The 17,662-nt window shown below is 44.8% G+C and overlaps 1 protein-coding gene and 1 non-coding gene across 8 annotated transcripts in view; both read left to right on the top strand.

Annotated features, from left to right (window-relative positions):
• Positions 1–17,662, top strand: part of NUP214 (nucleoporin 214) — a 104,546-nt gene that overhangs the window by 60,425 nt on the left and 26,459 nt on the right. For 6 of the 7 annotated variants that reach the window (XM_030838525.2, XM_030838526.2, XM_060300292.1 and 3 more), the window contains 6 exons: positions 703–778; positions 2,123–2,201; positions 5,108–5,198; positions 7,682–7,743; positions 10,267–12,090; positions 14,118–14,188. In XM_030838525.2, coding sequence (XP_030694385.2) covers positions 703–778; positions 2,123–2,201; positions 5,108–5,198; positions 7,682–7,743; positions 10,267–12,090; positions 14,118–14,188 — 2,203 coding nt within the window. The remainder of the gene's footprint in view (positions 1–702; positions 779–2,122; positions 2,202–5,107; positions 5,199–7,681; positions 7,744–10,266; positions 12,091–14,117; positions 14,189–17,662) is intronic. The other variant, XM_060300294.1, reaches the window with a different exon arrangement.
• On the top strand, positions 16,074–16,208 carry LOC115843018 (small nucleolar RNA SNORA48). Its single transcript, XR_004035560.1, has one exon. It is a non-coding gene; the product is annotated as a small nucleolar RNA SNORA48 (small nucleolar RNA).

The following is a 17,662-nucleotide window of genomic DNA, read 5'->3' as shown; positions in this document are numbered from 1 at the left end:
GATAGATTGATGGAAAGAATTGCTCCCAGGAGCCAAGAATAGAGCTTTGTGTTAAACAGGTGATTTTTTTCCATCACATATTAACACTAAGTAATTATTGAAATAACAGTTCCCTGCTTACTGTGTTCAGGGGTAACAAAAGATGGTGAGAACTCTTTCTACACACACTGGATGCACTTTTCATACCATAGCAGAAGTGCAGGTCGGGAACGGAACCGTGGTATGTTTGACTCTTGTGTGCTGACATCGTGAGCGCTGGGCTCCCAGGGCTGGTTGCCGTGAGAAGCTGAGGTCTCTTCTTTGAGCCAGATCATATACATCCCATAGATCCTGTTGAACATTTTCTCAGGCCTGGAAAACAGAATCAGGAAGTCCCCACGTGGTCCGGAATGGCGGTGGGTGTTGGGGAGGAGGTGCAGACGGCTGAGTCTCCAGATAAGAAAAGGATCTACTTCTGAATATTCATAATTTTTTCCTGGGATTACAGGTCGCTGCTTTGACTTTTATGCTAAAGACCCAAATATCATTTAAAGAATTCAGTCTGCAATCCGAAAAATGTCAAATGACTTTGATTAGGGTCCCAGACATCTATATTCTACCCCCAAATTGATACTATGTTTTGGACAGAAGGTTGGCTCGGGGATGAATGTGATTTACACCCAGTCATGCCTTTCTCTTGAGCATATGCTTTGTGTTTTTCAGTTCTTCAGTGCCGTACTCTGCAGCCAAAACACCTCACCCGATGTTGACCCCAGCGTCTGCTCACCAAGCTAAGCAGGTAACGTGCTGCTTTGGGCTTTGCTAACGTGACCTGCAGTGACCGTCTTTGTAACTGAAGACAGTGCTGTACTAGGTCCTCATGTTGTTTAAAGGAACTGTAAGTCTGACAAAGGCCTGTGATCCTTTCCCCACAGTTTATGCCAGTCTTGACCTGGTAGGTCAGTTAGGACCTGATACTGTCTTTTAGGCCATGTGACATCCTGCACCTAGTAATCTTGGGTCATAATTCTATATTTGTATATGGGGTGTCTGTATGGAGTTGAAATTTACTTTCATTTAACATTGTCTTAGTTAACCCATACAGCAACCATATAGACAAGACAGGTGTTCAGCTATGTTTCACTAATGAAGAAGCCAGGGCTCAAGTGACTAACGGAGGCTTCCATGGTTTTTATTAAATGATGGAACCAGAGCTGGAACCCAAGTCTTCCAACTTCTTCCTGTCCACTGCTTTGTTCGTTGTACCTTCCTGTGTCAGCATCCAGGGGATAGGTTCTCTTGCTTTCTCTTGCAATCCCTGTCTTTCAGACCTTGCATCTTCAGTGATGTGTGTTATGTCTACTTTCAGGCTGTTGCCTGATAAACATTGTCTCTTACAAAGATAGGTTATATTATAAACAGTTACGCAATCCAGAAGAAAATCATAGGAGATGGTGAAAGGTAGACCAAGCTCTCTCGGAGACTTTCCCTAAGAAACCTGGTTGCTCTGCTACTCATCTCTGTCTCTAGAAATAATGGTAGATTGTGTTTGAGATTGAACATCAGAACTTGCCTATTGTGAGTTCTCAGACGTGGCTGTCTACTCCTTAGCTTGCCGTGACTTAACATGACACTTAAGCGGTTAGCATTTGGTCTTTCTTCTGGAGGTTTCCATGTTCACCTTGGAGGACACATGGTAAGGCACAAATCTTCTTGCCTTGCCAAGAGGAAAGGAACATTGACTGGAGGTGGATAAGTTGAACAGTTTTGCTTTCTAACCTTATTATAAGTTTTGTTGAGAGCCAGGACCTATTTCATTCGTTAACTTCTTCCTTCATTTGTGTATCAAATATCCCGGTGCCTTTTACGTGCCAAGTCTTGTGTTAGGCACTGAGGAAATAGCCACCAGCTAAACAGGCCTGACTCTGTTTTCTTGGTGCTTGTGGAATATTCCCATCTCTGATACGATCTTACATGTGGTAAGCATTTAAAAATACTGACTTAAATTGAAACGGAAAAAACAAAATTAAACTAAATCAAAGTGTTTGTGCTCGCTTATTTTAAATTATGTTATCATTTTACATGTTCCTTTATTCCAAAGGCTCGTTTGCGGTTTCACATAAATGTCTTGCTCCTGTTATAGGGATCTCTGATAAACGCCTTAAAGCCGTCTGGGCCCACACCAGCGTCCAGTCAATTGTCATCTGGTGATAAAGCTTCAGGTAAGTTTGCCCTTTTGTTTTAGTGAAAATAAAGGTGAAAGATATGCTCCACAGTAGAGTTTATTGTGTGGATCACAAAGGCAGCTTGGTGTGAAATCACGTACAGTAAAGACATATTTGAAAGGCCTCAGTTGATGTAGAATATCCAGGAAATTAGTGAGCCCTTCAGCAGCTCTGCAGACTTCTGAAATATGAGAGCAATAGGAGAAAGCCTGCCTTTAAATGTTTTTCCTAAAAAGGAGCACCTGCCTTGCTGGATAATCAAAGTTTAGAGAGGAGTGGATCAGAGCACTGAACTCTACTTCTTCTACTACAAAGGAAAGAAAAACTCTCTGGGTTTACGAGGACAGTTCAAAAGCTGGTAAAACACAGAAAGTAAAATGGATCTGTTACAATATAAGACCTCAGAGTAGATCAAATTCAGTATTAAAAGACTGTGGCTTCACATGCTTCCAGCAGTCACTCAGGCGTAATTACTCTTAACCGAAATTAGTTTTTACAGTCACCATAAAGTGCTCTGACCAGGCATCCACGCCGCCCTAGCCCACTTGACATAGAAGTGTGCTTACACGTAGTGCCTAGTTTAATGTGGGCTCTTCCTCAGCAGCCCCTTTTGTTGACCCTGTGTTAGAGTCCGCTTCATTTGACATGTGTTACTTTCTGCTACGGCCCAGAAAATGCTAGACTGTGCTGCCCGCGGTCCAGCGTTCTCACCATGCTCTGGACTCTAGCTTTTATTCTGATTCATGCTCTCCAGTGGGTCTTCAAGCTAATAAATTCTGTTCGAGATGCTGAACTTCACACTTTAGCAGCCTGCTTTCCGTAATCTCTACACAATCATACCATCATCCCAACTTCTCTGTAGTCAAATCTTTCTCATTGGATATTGGGTTTATCTTCAGAAGTATTCCTTGCACTCAGAAGAAAACCATTATTGTGTAAGCCCAAGTTGTATTCTAGAATTCGGATTAATGGAGGAGCACAGTTTTTATCATATAAGCCTTCCATGAGAAGGTGTATAGCACTTCTTAACTAGCAGCTAAAACTTTATGTTAGAAGGGAAATTTCAGTGGAATTTGTCGAAGACTTTTGAATCATTTAGGATTCAAATTAAGAAATTTGTTTCCATTTCTAGCTAATATTTTAGAAAAAATTTTTGAAAGATTATGTATCTTAACCCCTTTCAAGGATTTTATTGGAGAGTTTTTTGTCACTCCTGAAGTTAAGAATCAAGGACATCTAAGGGGCTTTGTTTTGTGCATGTCTAGGCAGTTAGCATGACTTGCAAAGAGATTTCTAGGATTCACCATTCAGTGATGATTGTGAAATATTCTCTGTCCTTGCTGTGTGTTTCCTTCTGTCCTCACTTTCTGGAAACAGACTTTTCTTAAGTAGGAAAATTTCCCTGAAAAGTACTATTTAAGAGTTTGCAAAAACTTTCTTTAAAAAAAAAATGCATTTCTGAAACTTCTGTAGAATAATTCCCTTATTACTTAATAATGGAAATACCTTCATTGTTTTACTGATTATAGAACTATTACAAGTCCACAAAAAGTCTATGGTGTAGAGCTATATAATGTAGAAAACGAAAGCTGCCCTATAAGTTCCCTGTTCCAGAGATAACAGCGCTCAGCGATTTGATGTGTATCTCTTGGGGTTTGATGTGTATTGTTCTTTTAAACAAAAATAGTCATATCCTGTATATATTGATATGTAATCTGTTTCCCCGCCCCCCCAAAGTAAATATCGTGTTCATCTTTCCAGATCTGATACAACTCTACCTCACTCATTTTAATGGTAGCCTAAGACTTCACTGTGTAGTTGTACCCTGTTAAGTTTTAATAGTACTCTGCAGATAGTTTAGATTGTTTTTAACTTTTCAAGATTATAAGTCAGGCTGCCTTGGACAGCCTTGTACACATCACATTGTATTATAGTGGTTTGTTAGATAATTTTACAAATATTTATCCCATACTTACTTAAAGGGAGGTGCATTTTCTTATTGTTTGGTTTGGTTTGATTTGGGCTTTTTTTTATTTTATTTTTTTTGCGGTATGCGGGCCTTTCACTGTTGTGGCCTCTCCCGTTGCGGAGCACAGGCTCCGGACGCGCAGGCTCAGTAGCCATGGCTCACGGGCCCAGCCGCTCCGCGGCATGTGGGATCTTCCCGGACTGGGGCACAAACCCGTGTCCCCTGCATCGGCAGGCGGACTCTCAACCACTGCGCCACCAGGGAATCCCTGATTTGGGCTTTTTAAATGTAATTCCCCCATTCCCGTCCTCCTTTTAAAAGTAGAGCGATAGGGGAAAGATTGTAGGTAATACCCCAGACTATTAATAAGTAGTTACAGTATATTGAATGTGGGAAGGATGATGGATTGCACTTTTAACTCTCTATACTTCTCTATATTACAGCAATCATATGTTACCTCTGTAATTAAAAAAAAAAGAACTATTATTTAAATACAAAAAGTCTATGGAAAATATAGAAATGCAGAGAGAAAGCAAATAGCCATGAAGTCACTACTCAGAGATATTAAGTTATCCTATTTCTCTTTGGAATTTTGTTTTTCCTTTGGTATATATTACTTTTCGGTAATTGTAAAAGCTACTTTTAAAGCCTTAAATTTGAACTGCACTCCAGCTATTTTGACCTCTTTCCTGCAAAGGGGCAAGTGTGGCATGTCCTGGTTTGGAACTGACAGTGACTGAGCCAGAGAGCAAGTTCAGAGACCTTGAGGCAGCATGACTTAGGCAGCGCTGCGGCCACCGACTTGTCATAGAAAGTGCGTGACCTGGGGCTGCGCTCTGCACGGCACCACGCATTCGCTGCCACAGAGAATTAAACTAAAATGGTGACTCTAACTGGTTTTTTGTAACGTTCTCATTTTTTTCCATAATTTCAGGACCAGTGGCAACCAAGATAGAGACAGCTGTGACGTCTACCCCGTCTGTTGTTGGGCAGTTCAGCAAGTCTTTCTCATTTTCTCCGTCAGGGTCAGTAGTGAACTAAATTTTGTGACATCACCAGCAACCTTACAGATAGCTGTCCCAAATCCTACAATCTGTAGGTATCCCTATGTGAAGCCAGAGTTCTTATCACTGCAGTGATGCGTTTGGTAATAGTGACAGTAGTTGAGCGCCCTAATGTAAATGTGCTTCCCCTTTTTGATTCAAGTTTAGACATGTGTCATTACATATTGCCTATTTGTTCTGTTTTCTAGGATAAGCTCCATTTTCTTTGCATAGTGAGTCTGGTTGATCACGTTTATCACACTGAGGTGTCTTCATTCTGACACCGTCTGGGGGCTGGGTGAGAAGCTTGGATTGGCTTTGCTGCCTTGAGAGGTCACGTTATATGCAACTTCTGAGAGAGCAAGACAGTAGCCATTTGAAAATTTGGGTTTTATATAGATGTGGGGACATACATTTCTGTTTCATTTTTTAAAAAGTAATGATGGCTATACTTGTCAGGTTGAGTCATCTTTAAAAACAAAAGGGTCTTCTAACCCTCATTCCAAAGGGAGCTTTTATTAACCTTGGAAGGAGAGTGTCTTTTCTCTGTGCTATAAGCACTCATCTTGAAACCTGTGAGAGTTGCCAAAGCGTCCTTCCCCTTCAGGGGTGGAGTTAGGCTCTGTGTGACTGAGATAAAAACCCATCCAAAGATTGCTTTTACTGTGAAGAGTTGCATGTTCAGTTCCATTAGAAAAGCCTCTTAAGCTCTTTCAGGTCATGCTTTTGTAACTAGAATCATATTGACCACAATCTCTTTTTCCTGACGTGAATTTGTTTCTTGAGCATCCTTCAACCTAACCACTTAAAAGAAAGGAGGTGGTTAGAATAGAATTTGAGGGGAGGAAATTATATATATTTTACTGTCAATCATTATGTTTTCTACTTCCCAAAGGTAGTTTGGAGCAAATTTTAAAGAGTAGGTCAGTGCCAGGGGTTACTGCATCTTTTTTTTTCCTTAATAAATTTATTTATTTTATTTATTTAATTTTGGCTGCGTTGGGTCTTCATTGCTACGCGCGGGCTTTCTCTAGTTGCGGCGAGCAGGGGCTAATCTTTGTTGCGGTGCGCAGGCTTCTCACAGCGGTGGCTTCTCATTGCGGAGCACGGGCTCTAGGCACGCGGTCTTCAGTAGTTGTGGCTCACGGGCTCAGTAGTAGTGGCTCACGGCTCTAGAGCACAGGCTGCAGGCTCAGTAGTTGTGGCACATGGGCTTAGTTGCTCCACGGCATGTGGGATCTTCCCGGACCAGGGCTCAAACCCAAGTCACCTGAATTGGCAGGCAGATTCTTAACCACTGCACCACCAGGGAAGCCCTGGAGTTACTGCATCTTTTAATCTTTACTTCTATGAACTGATAGTCTTCTTGCCATTTTTAAAATAACCTGAAAAGGTTTGGGTCATTGGGTCAGTGGCTTACCGTTATTAGATAAAATTTCTTCACCAAGTTTGAGAAAAAGAAAGAGAATTGTTTTCTTTTTTGATGTGATGAAATGTTTAACACATCCTCTTAGGTGGTCTTAGTCCATTTGACGAAGCCAATGATGGGTTAAAAAGAAAACTCTAAGTCCAGTCCTTACCATTTCTTACCATATTTGGTATGCTTGGTCCCTTACATTTTAAAGCTGTAGAGTTTTAAATTTGCTATTTGAACTTTTCTCACAGTGAATAGTCTGTTCTGGCTCAGCTCGTGCTGCGTTTTCTTCTTTGGCCATGGTGTCTTCATTCATGGTGTAAAGAAAATGTACAGAAAGAGACGACGTGATGACAAGAGTCAGAAAAGCTTTTGAGGGCCGTTTCCTGGTGGTCTAGTGGTTAGGATTCGGCGCTTTCACTGCCAACAGCCCGGCTTCAGTCCCTGGTTGGGGAACTGAGATCCCGCAAGCCGCGAGGTGTGGCCAAAATTTTAAAAAAAGAAAAGAAAAGCTTTTGAACCAAATTTCCCAGCCCAGAACTAAGCATTCTGTCAGAACAGCAGAGACAGTGGCTCCTGTTCCGTGCTGTCCGTCACCTCCCTGTGGCGTGCACTGTCCTGACGCGCTCTTTGGTCTCGGTCTGGGTCATAGAGGTCCTCCAGCCTGTCTCGTCTTCCTCACTAGGTGGGCCATCTGCTCTGGCCACTCTCCCCACAGAAACATTCCCAGTGCATTTCTCCTACTCCTTTGCTTTCCTTGGAATAGGTCCCCACCCCAGCCTCCCCCGTGGAAAGCCCAGCTGTTCCTCCAAGGTCTTCTCACCTGCTTCTCCCTTCTTACCTCACCCACAAATTGTCTCTCCCCACTTAGAGAGCTTGCGATGGCTCTGCTGCTTCAGAGATAATGTGCTTTCACTTCGTTGACGTTTATCTTCTAGATTGTAAGTCCCTCGAGAACAGTTTGTGTGAATGAATTATAAAATGTACTTTAAAAGGGCAATGTTGTGCCTTGGGTTTGTTCATTTCTAGCTTCTTTTCTTCCCCTCCCTAGGACTGGCTTTAATTTTGGGATAGTCACACCAACACCGTCTTCTAATTTCACGGCCACACAAGGTACAGTCTCTGCATGGCATAGCATTACTTTTGTGTTTCCCCCTAAACAAGTGCAGGTTTTGGGGGTCAGATGTGTTGACATTTTGCTTGCTGCTGCGTCTTGCCTAAAGTGTCTGCAATTAACCTGGTGTTGATATTATGCGTTAAAAATAGTCTAGATTTACAAAACTGGGGAAGGACTTCTCCATAATTAAGTACAAGGAAAGGATTTGCTTCTAGAAAAGCAAGGCTGTGCTTTAAATGTGAATGTTTACATGTGAATTATTTTTTTCCATCTTTTTCCTATGTCATTTAAAATTGTATCAATTCATAGGATGAGATAGACTTAGTACTATAGACATCAAAGACTGAACTCATCCTTTTTCCTTGATAACCTAGCAGAAGACACACTGGTCTCATGCATGTTGTTGCACATCTACCAACCAGCATGTTTTTAATGTTTAAAAGAATTTGAAGACCTATAAGGAAACCAGATGTACTTTTTAAGTGCCTTCCAGTTCTCAGTTTAAGTAATTAAGCTTACTTTTCTTTTATTTTAAAAAGAAAACCTTTATTATAAAAGTGATTGTTATATTTTATTATAAAAGTGATGTGTTCTGGAATCACACATCGTACCCTAACCACTGCCATTCGGTTATGTCTCCTTCTGGGGTTTTTGCTTCCACTCCTATTTCATTTAACACAATCTCTTGTGAGTTTTCCAGTATTATTGAAAATCTTGTGTAAATGTCATTTTTGATGGCCACATAATTTCTGTCTTGTGGATATGCCATAATTTATTTAACTATTCACCTTTTGGACATTTAGGCTCTTTCTAGATTTTCCCTATGATAAATAAGACAATGACCATTTTTCATCTCTTCATTCAACACATATTTTTATGAGTGCTTTCTGTGTGTCAACCCAAGTGGTAGAAGTTTTTTTTAGTAAAAAAGGGATCTCCTAAAACCTCCTGGAGGGAGATTAGGGAGCTGAAAGCATAGCAGACTTCCTAAACCTGAGCTGTGTGTGGCACTGAAAGGGTTGTTGATCTCATTCCTTTCTCTCTGGAGCAGTGATTCTTAAACTGTTCTGCCCACTTAGATGTGGCTGAATACCCTTGAGGCCCACCCTCTCCCCACTCTCACTTTCTAGAAGAAAAACAACTCAATGATATAAAAAGATTGGAGAGGAACAGAATAATTTCAAAAATCCTAAATGAAATAAATTAGTACTAAAACACAATAGTAATTCCATAAACATTTTCACTAATACAAGAATAGACAACGATCCAAAATCATAAACAGCTCAGCACAACACCAGTGATACAAAGAGGGGTTTCTGGAAATTACCTGTATATAGTAGGGGCTTTGCAGTGTTCTCAGGAGTTTGTGATAGACAGACTTTTTTTTTTTTTTTTTTTTGCGGTACGCGGGCCTCTCACTGTCGTGGCCTCTCCCGCTGCGGAGCACAGGCTCCGGACCGCGCAGGCTCAGCGGCCATGGCTCACAGGCCTAGCTGCTCCGCGGCATGTGGGATCTTCCCGGACCAGGGCACGAACCCGTGTCCTCTGCATCGGCAGGCGGACTCTCAACCACTGCACCACCAGGGAAGCCCCTAGACAGACTTTTTAAAAGAGCATGGAGTTAGAAACATCAACCAGCACTTTCGATAGACCAATTTCAGTTTGTAAGTATCAAATTAGTCTTTATTGATCAGTTTTTTGACCAGGCCTTGTGAATGCTTTACCTGTATTTCATTTAATCTTCATAACAACTCTGTGAGGTACGTACTGTTATTAGCTCTCTCTTCCAAATGGAGAAATTGAAGCCCAGAGAAGTCAATTAACTTTTCCAGAGTTGCACAGCCAGCAAGTGGCAGAGCCCCCAGCCTCAGAGCCCACGTATGTCCTTGACCATCTGGCCACACTGCTGCCATGAAAGCACTTAGTGAGGAGAGCACTAGGAAGTAGCCCTTAATTATAGGTAAAAATGATTGCCTGTGGATTGACACTCTATCTGTCCATAAAACCAAAGGAGGAATTCCCTGGTGATCCAGTGGTTAGGACTCCGTGCTCTCACTGTCAAGGGCCTGGATTCAATCCCTGGTTGGGGAACTAAGATCCCACAAGCCGCATGGTGCGGCCAAAAAAAAAAAAAAGGATCAATTCCTGGTCTCTCAGGAGGTCCATATGCTAGTACTGTTGCCAGGAATGTTATTGCGGCGCACACACGGGGGAAATGTGGGAAGATGCCTTTTCTTTCTCTTTTGGGCCACTAGGTTAATTTCATGTACTCTAGATAGAGATGTATTTGTTATTATTTAATGGTCATAAAGAGAACATTCGTTCATCCCACCTCAGTGAGATGACTCAGAGCTAACGTTCCTGCGGAGAAGCATTTGTTCTGTCTGCTGCTGTCAGAACAAGCTGTCCCTGACAGTATCAAGGGAGGAGAGAGGCTTTGGCTTAGAAAAGTCAGTGAGACTGTGATAGGTCATATTTTGTGAAATCCAGTCCATTTCCTAATTTATTTTTCTTGCTAGTGGCAGCACCCCCCGGCAAAGAGTCAAACCAGCTGGACACATTCTCCTTTGGCGGGACAGGCAAACCTTTTTACGAGGCCATTCCTGAAAGCTCCCCTCCCTCGGGAATGACGACGTCAAGTAGCACGGGAGCTGCTGGTCCCTCTCCTGGGGAGTCTGCTCCATCCAGCGGCAGGCCTGTGGCACCTTCTGGAATTGCTCTTTCCACCCCCTCTGGCAAGGTGGAAGCTCCGCCGTCCAAGTTGGGAGAGCTTCTGTTTCCAAGTTCTCTGGCTGGAGAGACTCTAGGAAGTTTTTCAGGACTGCGGGTTGGCCAAGCAGATGATTCTACAAAGGCAGCCAGTAAGGCTTCATCCCCAGGCGGGACTGGTGCTAGTGCACAGCCCACCAAGACTTCGGCCGTCCCCTCCGGGTTTAGTTTCACCGGCCCCGTGGTGCTGGGGAAGCCCACGGAGCCTCCCGTGACCTCCTCTGTGGCTGCCACCACAGTGACCCTGGCGGCTGCGGCCGGCCCCAGCCCCGGCAGTTCCTCAACTGGCGTCTTTGGCAGCCTGCCGCTCACCAGTGCGGGACCCTCCAGCGTAATCAGTTTTGCGGGGCTATCGCTAAGCGGTAGCAAGACCAGTTTTCCGTTCGGAGGCCAGCAGACAAGTGGTACAGCGCCGTCCTCTGCCGCTGCCGCTGCCACACCCCTTCCTACATCCCTCCCCGCCTTGTCGTTTGGCAGCCTCCTGAGTTTAGCATCTGCTCCCACCGTGCCCACGTCCTCCGCTAAAAGCACGGAAGCAGCCACGTCATCGGCTCTGCCTGAGAAGCCAGGTGGTAGTGAGGCCTTGGTGTCAACAGCCTCCCTCCTAGGGCAGCAGCCATCCGCCCAGCTTCCCCAAGCTCCTTCTCAAACGTCTGACTCTGTGAAGAAGGAGCCCGCTCTCACCCAGCCTGCGGCCAGCAGCCCTGGTACAGCAGCGCCCAGTGCCACCGTCCTAGCGCCGTCCGCGGAGGCCACTCCGGCAGCCACCGGGGCCCCGGACGCCAAGACCGAACCGCCGTCCCCTGCCCCCACCCCGGCAGCGCCTGGGCAGATTGCCGTCGCAGCACCTGCCGTCCCAGGTGCCGGCCCCGTGGCCCCAGAAACATCCAGGCCTCCCGCCACCTCCAGCGCTGTTTCCGGTGATGCTCCAGGCCCAGCCACGGAGCCCGCAGTGTTTGGGGCGGTCACTTCGGGCTCGCCTGTCTTTACTCAGCCACCGGCCGCCAGCTCTAGCTCGGCTTTCAGCCAGCTCACCGGCCACACAGCCACCGCCCCCTCGGCGACCCCCATGTTTGGGCAGGTGGCCGCCAGCACTGCCCCGAGCCTGTTCGGACAGCAGGCGGGCGGCATCGCCAGCACGGCGGCTGCCGCACCGCAGGTCAGCGGCTCGGGGTTCGGCAGCCCAGCGTTTGGCACCTCCGCCCCGACGGTCTTTGGACAGACGAGCTTCGGGCAGGCCCCGGCCTTCGGGCAGCCGACCAGCAGCCCCGCGAGCGGCTTTTCCTTCAGTCAGCCCGGCTTCAGCTCCGTGCCGGCTTTTGGTCAGTCCGCGTCCCCCACCCCCGCGTCCACCAGCGGGAACGTGTTCGGTGCATCTTCAAGCGCCAGTAGCTCCAGCTCCTTCTCATTTGGACAGTCTTCTGCCAACACTGGAGGGGGGCTCTTTGGCCAGAGCAGCCCTCCTGCTTTTGGCCAGGGCCCTGGCTTTGGGCAGGGAAGCTCTGTGTTCGGTGGCGCCTCAGCCACCACCACGACAGCGCCATCCTCTGGGTTTAGCTTTTGTCAAGCTTCAGGTAAGAATTTATGGAAGATTTTTACTTTGTTGTCCTCTGTATTATTTGAAACATTTGCAGCAAATCTGCATTAGTTTGGTGATTAAAAGAAAGGAAAGGAAAACAGAAGAGGCTCTGAAAAGTCCGGAAGGGAGCCTGGCCACTGGCAGTCTCGGGCATTTCTTTGGTCTAATCACTGCAGCTCCAGTTGTGCTTCTCAGCAAGTTCTCCACTCTCCTAGCCACCGGAGTGCCAGTTTCATGGGGGGAGAAAAACAGATGTAAAGTCATGGCAAATAACAAATGACTCATAAGTATGAAATTTTACATTTGCAAGGTCATTATGTCCAAACCTGTCAGGCCTCGAGGTGACTGATCTAATGTCATTTAGTGCCAGTACTGGAGCCAGGACTAGACTCCAGAGCTCCTCATCCTAGTCCTCTGCGCTGCCGGTATTTCATATTTCCGCTGACACCACCTTGCTTTCTAGAAGGGCAAATAGTGACATTTGAGAAGTTGGATTATTTTTCTATTTTCAGTGTAATTCTTTTTTTTTTTTTGCGGTACGTGGGCCTCTCACTGTTGTGGCCTCTCCCGTAGCGGCCTCTCCTTTTGCGGAGCACAGGCTCCGGACGCACAGGCTCAGCGGCCATGGCTCACAGGCCCAGCCGCTTCGCAGCATGTGGGATCCTCCTGGACCGGGGCACAAACCCGTGTCCCCTGCATCGGCAGGCGGACTCTCAACCACTGCACCACCAGGGAAGCCCCAGTGTAATTCTTTTAAAAAAACAAATCTTTAAATTTTACTATTTTTGAAAGTAAAATGTAATCCTCACTATTGCATGTCCAATCTTAGCAGCTGCTTTTGCTCCTAAAACCAGTAGACAGGACAACTCAAATATCTTTTCTAATTTTCCTTTCTCCATGGTTATCTTATGAAAGGCATTTCTTCAACCATCAGGCTCAGGGGATGGGGGGCGGAATCAAAGATTAATGATTTGGTGGACAGGATTACAAGTAACTGCGCGTTCATTCCTTTGGTGAAAATTTATTGGAAACTGGTTCATAACTTATTAGAAAGGAAGTCATTTCCTTCCTGCCTTCAACAAATGTTTGTGAAGCTCCCACTATGTTCTACTACAAGAACACAGTGGTGCACGACAGTTTTGGGATCCACCTGATGCCCTGTGAAGAGGCTGCTTGGCCTGTTTGAGTGACGGGAGGAGATGTGATAAGTTGGTCTAGAGAACGGGCAGGGAAGAGGCCTTGTGGGTCTTAAAAGAGAGTAGGATAGTTAACGCTGTCGCTAGTGCATCTTTTTGTTCTGCAGTCAAAACTTGAGAATCCTCGTTCACAAGTATAATCAAAACTATTTCAGTACAACTGAGAACCTCTGAAAAACCCTTCTTTCCTACAGGAGCTAGGTGGAAAGATAACCTGAGCGGCCTCCTCCAGCGCTGGTTGAGGAACTGAGCCTTGCCTGAGCTCCCCTGCCTAGACCAGTAGCAGAAATGAGCGTGGAACTCTTGTCCTCCAGCTCCTCATCTGGGGCTCTTTTGTTATAAAATATAGTTCTTCCTGATTCTCCCAGGCCCTGTTAACTCAGCACCTCAACCACGTTATGCCACCTAGAAGAAAGATAAACTACCCTGAAAGAAGCTGGTATTTGAGATTAGAGGTAACCAGGGAGTAGGAGTCTTCATGGTTTTAAGTCAGACACTGGAAGCACTTCTTGGCAGCTCTAAGTCTAGGGGAGCTACGCTGAGAGACCTCACCCGCCTGGGGTTTGGTAGGAGACAAGGATTCAATCCTTGGGACTTTGGGACTTTTTTTTGCTATTATAAAATTCTAGCAATGGAAAAAGGGTTTCTTTAAATTACTTACTCATAATTTTCTCCATTTCCTAGGCAGGAAAACAGATTTTCTTCATGAATTGATTTATTGTGAGGCACTTTAGCGCACCTAAATGCCATTTAAAAAGTAAAAAGCAAAACTGATATTATAGAAGGTTCATCCAAATTAAACTTCGGTTTTCTGTTTATTTTACAGGTTTTGGGTCTAGTAATACTGGTTCTTTGTTTGGTCAAGCAGCCAGTACTGGTGGAACGGTCTTTGGCCAGGTAAATATGGATGTTTGCCTCTATTCACGTCAACATGTATCAAACCCATTTGCGTCGTTCCTATAGGATACAATCAGTCATGTTCCCGTAGGATGTAACCGGTCCTGTAGGATGTAACCAGCCCCAAAAAACAGCCCTGTTGTTCTCGAGCTCTGCCTTCTGTAGCTCCCTTGGGGATGCAGAAGTCTCAGCCTCTGATTTGAGAGAATCACTACAGTTTTGATCCTTGTGTGAAAGTCCTCTCGGGAAGCACTTTGAAGCACATTGCCTGATTTCCATCGATCTTCTGCCTGTTGTTAGGCCAGGGGTTGGCAAACTATGGCCCATGGGTTAAATCTGCTCCTTGGCCTTTTTTTTTTTTTTAAGGCCGTTGAGCTAAAAGTTTTTATTTGTTTAAGTCGTTGTTTAAACAAGATGAAGAAGGATATGCAACAGAAACTGTATGTGGCCCCTGTGCGAAGCAGTGTATAGTCCAGGGACCTTTCGGTGACCTGAGCCGTTTCACTTTGTCTAGCTAGTGGTTATCTATGTGCTGGGTGTGGTTTTAAGTGCTGTACACGCACTGAGTCCTGGAATCATTAGTACTTGTATAAGGTAACGCTGTTATTATCCCCATTTGACAGATGAGGACACGGAGGGCCCAGAGGGGTTAAATTTACTGTTGTAAAAGCTAGCTGCTGCGTTTAGATCACAGTAACTTCATAAGGTACTCTGATATATTGGAAACGATTGTGACTTTCTAAAGGTGAGGGTGGTACTTGTCCAGTAGTTAAGAAAGTGGTAGCCATATTATGTTTCTTCCAAGTCTTCAGTAGGAGATTTTCTTTATCACCTTTTTCCTTAGAAGATGGGCCCTGCCCTAGTCAGTGATCCTTGACCGAGAAACAGAACTTCTGGTTTTCAAGTTCCCCACTGAAAACAGCTAAAAATGACTATATAAAACGTACAAACCAGTTTCAAAAGCACTTATAAACTAATAAGGTATTTAACCAAACCAGATTAAAGGGAAAATGGGAACCTGTAGAAGTGAGTGGAGCACAGAAGCCAGTTCTGCCCTGAGAGCATCTACTAATCTGAGAGCACCTGAATTGCCTATGTTAACAACACCAAAAGGGCAAAGGGGCAGACATCATTCACCAAGACGTGTACAAAGTGGGAGGGCTAAAAGAGACCCTCCCCACGATAAGCTGTGACTCCAGATTCACCGGTCTCGGCCTGAGAATGTGGCTTGACCCGATCCGAGGATGGCGGTGTCTCCAGATGTCTGGCAGAAGAGCACAGGCCACTCTGAAGAAAAGTAACTGTAGGCCTCAGATAATTTTTAAGGACATTGATTCCCACACGTAAATTCATCACAACAGGAAACAAGGAACTATGATCAAGAGCCAGAGTAAACATGAGACGCACATTTCCAAAGACTTCCTAGACTATAAAACAGCTGTGTTTTACGTGCCGTAAAGACATAAAAGACAAACTTGAAAATACCAGGTACGGGAAGATCCCACATGCGGCGGAGTAACTAAGCCTGTGTGCCACAACTACTGAGCCCGCGCGCCTAGAGCTTGTGCTTCACAACAAGAGAAGCCACCGCAACGAGAAGCCCGTGCACCGCAACGAAGAGTAGCGCCCGCTCACCACAGCTAGAAAAAGCCCCCGCGCGCAGCAACGAAGACCCAACGCAGCCAAAAAAAAAGAAAAAAGAAGTTGAACATCATAAACAGTTATATGTCAAAATTCATTGAGCTCTGTACATAGAAAACTTAATAGAAAACACAACAGAAAGAAAAAGGACAAGAGACGTCATAAAAAAGGGTAGTGTTGGTTACACAGCATTGTGGAATGTACTCAATGCCACTGAATTATACACTTAAAATCCTTAAAATGTTGCCCCTGACCTGGGTCGAGTGGCACCTAGTTGCTGGTGCCTGTCTCATATCAGCCGGGGACAAAGCAACTCCTTGTTTATCCCAGCTTGGCTTTTGGTTTGTGCCCATGCCTGGTTCATGTCCCAGACGCATGGGGGAAAAAAAGCTTAAAATGGTAAGTTTCATGTATATTTTAGCACAATTGAGAAAAAGAGAGAAATAAGAAAACATTTTTTAAAAAGGATAGCCAGAGGACCGTAAACATATTCAACTTAATTAGTAACACAAAGTAAAACCACTAAGAGATGCACACCTGTAACGCAGCAGAAATTTAAAAGCCCAACAATACCAAATGTCAGCAGATATGCAGAGCCACAGAAACTCACGTACACTCTTAGCTGGGGCGTAGGTTGATCTAGTAAAGCCCTGTGGTTCCACTCCTAGTTTGTTCTTTGGAGAAACTGATGCACCTGTGCGCCAGGGTACACTGTTACAATAACAGGACTAGAAGCAACCCAGACAGCTATGGCCATTCCACCGGGCAGATGAACTTACATTACTCTGTAGTAGAACGTTACTACATTGTGGAAATGAACAAATTAGAGCTACGTGCGTGACTTTCACAGGCATAAATTTTTTCTCTCTCTCGCAGGCATAATTTGAGCAAAGAGATTTAAAGCTTACTGTGATAAACTCCATATTGGTTACTGCCCTGCACCTCATGTTCTTCCTTCACAGAAATTATATTTGCAATTGGAGGGGCTAGAAATTCAAATGAGTTTTTTTTCTATCATGGCAGGGGCTTTATCTGTTATATTTGTTGCTGTATCCCCAGTGCTTAGGACTGTGGCTAGCACAGGATAAGCATTGTAAAAATGAATGAATTTTCAGGTAGTAGGGGTATTCTGAGAAGAATCTAAGGATACAGGTAGATTCTGGCCAGGATATAGAAGAACTTCATTTTCATCATAATACCAAGAAAAATCCAGATGGTGTGAAAATCACACTAACTCTGTGGATATTAGAATTATCTAGTGCTGTGTAACAAATTACCCCAAAACTCAGTAGCATTCTCCAGTGGTTGGCTTGGCTGTTAGTTCCAACCTCAACTGGAACTCTTGGCTACAACATCTACATGTGGCTTCTCTGTATGGCCTGGGCTTCCTTACATCATGGTGGCTGGATTCCATGGAAGAATATTCCAAGAAAGAGAGGGAGCCAGGCAGAAGCTGTCCTCAGAAGTCACAGAGCATCATGTATACTGCATCTTCTTGTTCAAGGCAGTCACAAAGCCCCTCCCAGTTTCAAGGAGAGGGGAATAGACTTCACCTCTTGCTCTAGAAGAGCATTTAGGCCTAGAAATACTACTGTGACCATCTTTGGAAAATATAATCTGTCACAATGGGACCATCAAAACATGGCAGAAAGCCTTGTTGAGTTGATTTCCAGACGGGAGTTAATCGTAGGTGAGCCTGATGGTACAGCAGCTTTTGGGGGCAAATGTCAGGCCTGGGTTTAGGAAGTGGAAGAGAGGCCTTGCCAAAGGAAATTTACTGGCTGGAGAAGCCAGAGGAAGCTATTGGCAACAATGAGGGCAAACAAATGACCA

This window comes from Globicephala melas, chromosome 6 (genome assembly GCF_963455315.2).
Source record: "Globicephala melas chromosome 6, mGloMel1.2, whole genome shotgun sequence".
NCBI lineage: Eukaryota > Metazoa > Chordata > Mammalia > Artiodactyla > Delphinidae > Globicephala > Globicephala melas.
The sequence above is the reverse complement of the archived record's forward strand: the minus strand, read 5'-3'. Positions and strand labels throughout refer to the sequence as shown.